This window comes from Taurulus bubalis (genome assembly GCF_910589615.1).
Source record: "Taurulus bubalis genome assembly, chromosome: 1".
NCBI lineage: Eukaryota > Metazoa > Chordata > Actinopteri > Perciformes > Cottidae > Taurulus > Taurulus bubalis.
The window spans coordinates 43,709,595-43,716,796 of NC_136589.1; the positions used below are offsets into that span (position 1 = coordinate 43,709,595).

General features: G+C 47.0%; 2 protein-coding genes across 2 annotated transcripts in view; both read left to right on the forward strand.

The window, feature by feature from the left end:
* LOC306740023 (uncharacterized protein) overlaps window positions 1-1,328 on the forward strand; it is a 2,784-nt gene extending 1,456 nt beyond the window's left edge. Inside the window, exon 3 of the mRNA XM_079222126.1 lies at window positions 1-1,328. This exon is cut by the window's left edge and continues 51 nt beyond it. Coding sequence (XP_079078252.1) covers window positions 1-839 — 839 coding nt within the window. The 3' untranslated portion in view covers window positions 840-1,328.
* An 856-nt stretch (window positions 1,329-2,184) lies between these two features.
* On the forward strand, window positions 2,185-4,599 carry LOC306732800 (uncharacterized protein; the record flags this gene model as incomplete). The annotated part of the gene is made up of 3 exons (XM_079213963.1): window positions 2,185-2,512; window positions 3,108-3,290; window positions 3,597-4,599. 3 exons carry the CDS (start codon window positions 2,185-2,187, stop codon window positions 4,436-4,438), a joined length of 1,353 nt encoding a protein of 450 aa, XP_079070089.1. The 3' UTR covers window positions 4,439-4,599.
* Between the last annotated feature and the right edge of the window lie 2,603 nt (window positions 4,600-7,202).

The window sequence follows — 7,202 nt, forward strand, 5'->3', positions numbered from 1 at the left end:
GGCCGAGCGGCGGAGACGCCGGCGGGAAGTCGTCCTCTTCGCCGCCGGCCGAGAAGCAGAGCGTGACCGTCTACAGCCTAGACTCCCCTCACGGCGAGCAGGGCTTCTCCGGCCGGCTCGGCGCCGACGAGACGGAGGCCGGCGAGTCGGCCTGCTCCTACTCCTCGCAGATGGACCCGGACGTCCAGCTGGTCCACCGGGACCGCTCGCCGTTCCCGCCCGGCTCCAACAGACCGCCGTACTTCTGCGGCGGCGGCTCCCCGATCGAGTCCAACGCAAACCGAGAGCTGGACCTCAGCCTGACGTGGACCAAACCGTCGAAGGGCCACCTTCACGGTGGGGCCTTTTCTCAGTTCCACCCGAACGAGAACCCGGGCGGCGACGCCTTCGGGCTCCGGATGATCAGCGTCACAGGGTCCATCTCCGCGGACTGCCAGCTGTCGGAGGGCAGCAGCTCGGCGTTCGAGTACGAGGACGGCGGCGCTGGCGGCGGCGCCGGCGACGTGATGATGAACTACGCCGCCTACCGGGACCCGGCGGGTCGAGCGCAGCTCTGCGGCGGGCCGCGGGCGAAGCGCTACGCGTGCGCCGTCTGCTCCAAGTCGTACGCCAACACCCAGAACCTGGAGGTGCACCTGCGCATCCACACGGGCGAGAGGCCCTTCTGCTGCGACCAGTGCGGCAAGAAGTTCACCCAGTCGGCTCACCTGAAGTCGCACCTGAGCGTGCACTCCGGAGAGCGGCCGTTCGCCTGCGCGCTCTGCTCCCGGAGCTTCATCGTCAAGTACAGCCTCAAACTGCACATGAAGAAATACCACGGCAGCGACTTGAACGACTGAGCGCTTCGAGGCAATCGCCCTTTTTTCAGAAAAAGTTCAAAAAGCTAAAGGTTTGGAAAAGTATTTATAGATTCAAGCGCGTTCTACTTTGAGGTCCAGATGCTGCGCCGACGGGACATTTATTCATTTCAGTTGTTTTTCCAGGCATAAAAAAAGCAAAACATTTTTGATTCTTCAGCTTCTGAAATGAGACTACTTGCAGTGGACTGAGTTGTGTTTGTGTTGGTCGAACTAAACAAGACTTTATGGGCGTCGGCTTGGCCTTCAGGACTGTTTTCTGTTTGTTTTTTATTCTTAAAACTCTAATTAATGAAATGGAGACAAAACAATCAGCTGATCAAAGCGTCCGAGTCATCCAACAGAAGGTGCTTCTGGAATGAAAGCTAACATTTGCTAAATTTCTAATGAGCTAATCCATCCTGTCACACTTCATAAACAATGAATACCAGTTGTGTAAAAATCTAAAACACTGTATGAGTCATGTGTCGTTCCTGGTTAATAAAACTGCTTCGTATCAGTTATTACTTGAGACAGATTTGTAACGTGTCACACAAGGAAGTTCAGGGATTTATAGTTATTTAAACTCAAAGTTGAGAGAAAAACGATCAGCTGGAGCAGTAAGTATTGTTTTTAAATGGTAAGGAAATCAAAAGGTCGTTAAATGCAACGTGAAGACAAGCGTCTGGTAGATTTGTGTCTGAATCCTTTAAAGGAGCTCATATGGTTTGATGGAGACTACAGTGGTCACACAGTTAGAATCAGAGATGCAAAACGACTATGCAGCGATGCAAAGCGACCACAGAGAGATGCAAAGCGACTAGGAAGAGATGCAAAGAGACTAAAAGAGATGCAAAGTGACTAGGAAGAGATGCAAAGCGACGAGGAAGAGATGCAAAGCGACAACAATAAGCAGCAAAGTGGCGCTAAAGAGATATTCTCTGGTCCCAGCCCCTAATGACAGTATTTGTGGGCTTTCCTAGTTTTCGGTGGTAACTTATTTGTTTTAACCAAAAGATGAAACATTAAATAAAAAGAGTTGTGACTTAAATCTAAATGCAGCCATTAAACAAAGTATTTAGTCATACTGGAATACATTTTGACACTACTCAAAATATTGTAAGATGACACTTTGCGCATGCGCACTCTAGGTTGTGTCGTCGCCCACCCACCCCCCCGCATCACTTCCGGGTTTGTCTCGGGACTGTTTACATCAGGCGCGAGCTCTACATCCAGACGAGCGGAGCGGGGCGCGTGAGCTTCAGTTCGAGCCCAACCGTGCCACGACCCGGTGACCGGCACCGCGCGTGGGATTATTATCTTTGTACGTCTGTTGTGTATTTTAAACATGTCTCCGGCCGCCACCATCCACGCGCAGCTGGCCGCCATCATGGAGGTGCTGGCCAACACGGCGGTGGCGGAGATCTGCGAGCTCGTGGACAGCGGCTACGCGGTGCTGCAGCTGGAGATATCGCGGGGCCGCAAGGAGAACGACGGGCTGCGGAGGAAGCTGCGGCTCACGGAGCTGAGGGCCGCCCGCGCGGCCGCCATGCGCGTCGCCGCGGCGGCAGGCGGCGGCGGCAACGCGCCGCTGATGCTCTCGACCGGCCGCGCTCGAGCCCAGCTGCCCGCCCATCACCCGGGAAACGGGCCGAGGAGAAGCGGAACACCGGGAGGTAATGTTAACGTTTAATGAGGGGTCCTTCAAAGAGCCTGATTAAAAAAATACATAAACACACCTGTAGAAATATCTATATTTATATGTATATTATTAATTATATTTATTTGTCATATTTAGATATTTATTTGTTATATTTATAAACATATTATATATATATATATATATATATATATATATATATATATATATATATATATATATATTATTAACATGCATAAATCATTATATTATTATATATTTATAAAAATAGTATTATTAATATACATAAATCATATATATTAATATATAGTATATATATATATATATATATATATATATATATATATATATATATATATATATATATATATTGATTATTTATATATTTATATATTTATATATATATATATATATATATATATATAATCAAATAAATACAAATAAATATAAATCCTATTGTGTTAGTCTGCATATTACTGTGTCATTATGATGTTTTGGAAACCCCTTTTTGGGTAAATGTCTTCTTGATTGACCCGACACTGAGCTTCATTTATTTACAAAACTAAAAGCATTCAAAAAACAGATGCCCAGCATTGGACCTGTAACCTCAGGCGAGGCGAGGCACTCCACAGGGTCCACCCAGGAGGCCCCGCGGTGCAGAGACCCCGACACGCCCTCAGACGCTCCGGGGACGCTGAGCGCGGGAACGACCACGCTGACGGCCACGGTGATCAAAGTGGAGGATGACGAGGAAGAAGAGGAGGAGGAGTCCTGGTCCCAACCTGAGCAGGACAGTGAGTACAGCTTCAGTAGAGGAACACTTTATTCAGCAGGTCATCTGAACACACTCAAAATGACTGCAAAGACTCTAAATGGCTACAAAGAGACACTAAATGACTACAAAGAGACACTAAATGACTACAAAGAAGAACATGTACCAGAGCCGCTCTCGCTGTGTAACGTGAAAAATATCACAGTACCATGTAGTAATATGCGTGTCGTGAGATTTATTAAGATCCGCTGGAAGACAACCCGTATCATCCAGATCACTGTATAAATCATGTACATTTCTAAAACCGTTAAATGTTCTTTCTTTCCAGAAGACTTTTGCTGCATTGTTGACGCGCCGGAGACAGAAGCCCCGCACTCGCTGACCAGACAGGAAGTAGCGGACGAAGGCGGCGGCGGCTCGTCTCGGCTCTGGACGAGCGTGGAAGGCGGCTCCGCCTCCACGTCCATCCAAAAGCCCCCCGGCGCCACCCAGAGGCCGGAGGCCGGCAGCTACGACTGCCTGATGTACGAGCCGCCGCTCAGTACCCAGAATCCTTTGAGCGAGGACCCCGGCTGCTCCTACACGTTGAACACCGGTGAGAGTGTTTCCGCTGCGTCCGACTCAGGCGGCGGCTTCCCTTTCATCAGTGAGGTGGTGAGTCTGTCGGCGGCGGAGCAGCAGCAGCAGCAGCAGCCCGCGGAGAAGCTTCCCGCCAGGAAGGAGGTGACGGAGAGACTCCATGCTTTCACGAGGAGGGACCGGTGGAGGCCTCTGGGCGGCGGCGCTGGCAGCGAGGACGGCGCCGGGAAGACGTTCACCTGCAACTTCTGCGGTAAGACTCTGGCCTGCCTGAAGAACCTGAAGACCCACATCCGGGTCCACACGGGCGAGAAGCCGTTCGTCTGCCCGCTCTGCGGCAAGTGCTTCTCCGACTCCAGCAACCTGAAGCGCCACCAGAGCGTCCACACCGGCGAGAAGCGGTACGGCTGCGTCCACTGCGGGAAGCGCTTCGCCCAGTCGGGGTCCCTGAAGGTGCACATGTCCGTCCACACGGACTGCAAACAGTTCAGGTGCGCCTACTGCGGCAAGACCTTCATCTCCGGCAGCCACCTGCGGCGCCACGTCACCGTGCACGCCGCCGAGAAGCGGTTCGTGCCGACGTTTCAGTGACGGCGGCGGCGGCAGCGTCGCAGGGACAATGTGGTCGCGGTGACACCGGATCAAAGAACTCTGAGATCAGAATATGTCGGATCGGCACAAACGTTCAGAATTTGTTTTTGAAGCACAGATAACAGATTACAATTGACGGTGATGCTGCGTTCACAACAAACTTGTTGCCAATTTTTCAATAGATAATTTTTCAATAGATTACATTCAAAGTTTTTTATATATATATATATATATATATATATATATATATATATATATATATATATATATATATATATATATATATATCTCATATTATATATATCATATTATATATAAAAGACGCAAGGGCGTCGTCTGTATAAAAGTATAAAGCAGAACTAGTGGTTATTTCCATGGTGGGTGGCGGAAATGGTAAATGTTTTTACGGAGATAAGCCACGCCCCTTTTCCAGCACAAATGATGCGAATAATCCACAAATAGTCATGTGAATAAAAATTGCTTCACTTTTGGTGTAAAGGCATTATAAAACTTTATTTCAGGGTTGACGTTTGGTTATTTCATTTTTTTTGATGACTCGATAATGTTTTTATTTGTGTGTAAATGTGTCACTAAAATACAAAATCAACCAGAGTGTTAAGAGCTTTATTATTTTTTATTATGCTGTGTTTCTCTGGACCTAAAGGGAACCTGCAGGTACGACAGGAGGCGGCAACAAGCGACTATGTGACGCCATCTTGTTTTGTCTGATCCTCAGTATGAAACCCAAATATATTGCACTGTTTCTCACCTGTGAATAAGACAACTACAAAGAGACTATAAATGACTACAAAGACCCGTTAAATGCCTACAAACGGACAGAGGTCCGCTAAAAGAGGCTCAACAGCTCTCTGGTCTTCATTATGTCCATGTTGTCTTTATGAGTCACTTCCTCTTTGCTCATGCAGTACACCGTGTGACATCATTCTGTTCCTTTTTTATTTTTATATCTGCAACTTCCCTTCCTGTTCCCTCAGAAGTTGGCTTATAACATTTTTGACAGTTTTGAGTTTGATATTTCAGTTTGAGCTTCAGGTGTAATTCTCGTCTGCAAAATGTTTCTCGCTTTAAGTTTAAAACGTGTTCAGACCGGTGGAGGAACCTCTGCTCACCAGTGGGCGGAGTCAGACCGGAGGAGGAACCTCTGCTCACCAGTGGGCGGAGTCAGACCGGTGGAGGAACCTCTGCTCACCAGTGGGCGGAGTCAGACCGGAGGAGGAACCTCCGCTCACCAGTGGGCGGAGTCAGACCGGAGGAGGAACCTCCGCTCACCAGTGGGCGGAGTCAGACCGGTGGAGGAACCTCTGCTCACCAGTGGGCGGAGTCAGACCGGAGGAGGAACCTCCGCTCACCAGTGGGCGGAGTCAGACCGGAGGAGGAACCTCCGCTCACCAGTGGGCGGAGTCAGACCGGTGGAGGAACCTCTGCTCACCAGTGGGCGGAGTCAGACCGGTGGAGGAACCTCCGCTCACCAGTGGGCGGAGTCAGACCAGTGGAGGAACCTCCGCTCACCAGTGGGCGGAGTCAGACCGGAGGAGGAACGTCTGCTCACCAGTGGGCGGAGTCAGACCGGTGGAGGAACCTCCGCTCGTTTCACCGACGACTTCCTGCCTCGGCATCAGTGGGCGGAGTCAGATCACATCCACAACCTGTTTTTTGTTTTCTTAAAATCTGCACGTCTGAACCGGGTCAGCAGCTTTGTTTAAACATTTGTTAAAATGTCTTGTTTACATTTTGAGATTCAGTCACTGACGAGTTTTTCATTGTCGTTTTGTAATAAAAACACAATCTGGACTGAGAGCAATAAAACTGCTTTTTGGTCACATTTCATCGTTTGATAAATTTATTTATTAATTTCACACTTACAATACATTTTAGCCACATAACAAGCCTACGATTGCAAGCACAATAACATAAATAACCATTAATTAAACAAATGTATACATTTAGCCAATAAATAATGAATAAATATATCAAAAATAATGTTTTTTAGCTGAGGTGATGTTAACTCACTATGTAATTAATCATACGGCCTCCAGATGATCCCCAAGTGGGACTTGAACCAGGTTTTAGTTTTCCCACCTTTTGTCTTTTGCTTTATTATTAATAGAACAACTTACTTAGTACTGAACCCTTTCATTCAACATTTAAGCTAAGGTTAGTTAGGCTAAGTTAAGGTTAGTTAAGGTATGCTAAGTTAAGCTAAGTTAAGGTTAGTTAGGTTAAGGTAAGTTAAGCTATAGGGTAAACTAAGTTACGGTAAAATAATATAAGTAAATTATATTATTATTCCCTCAGTGGGGACATTTACAGGACTACAGAAGCAGGTAAAGAGCAAACAAGAGACATAGTAAAATAAATCAAAACAGTAAGAATATTAACTAAGTAAAAAAGTATTTTTTTTATCCACGATAACTAAAATAATAAGAATAATAACTAAAATATTAAGAGGAATGACGCTAAACGTACACTCACGCACACATAAGCACCCGAACGCATCACAAGAACGTCATAATCGACCTTCATCCAGTACTCGTTTCCACTGAGCAGAGCCTGAATGCATCACACGTGACTCGTAGTATTACACCAGTAGCTTCAGCTTCCTCTGGACCTCCTGCTCCTCCTCCTTCTTCATATATATGTACTTGTATACATGCATGCATGTGTGTATATAGTAGTTAAATACTCATGCTTACCTCTGTTCAACTTTGTTGTACTCGTTTTTTTTGTTTATTTGTCAATTTTT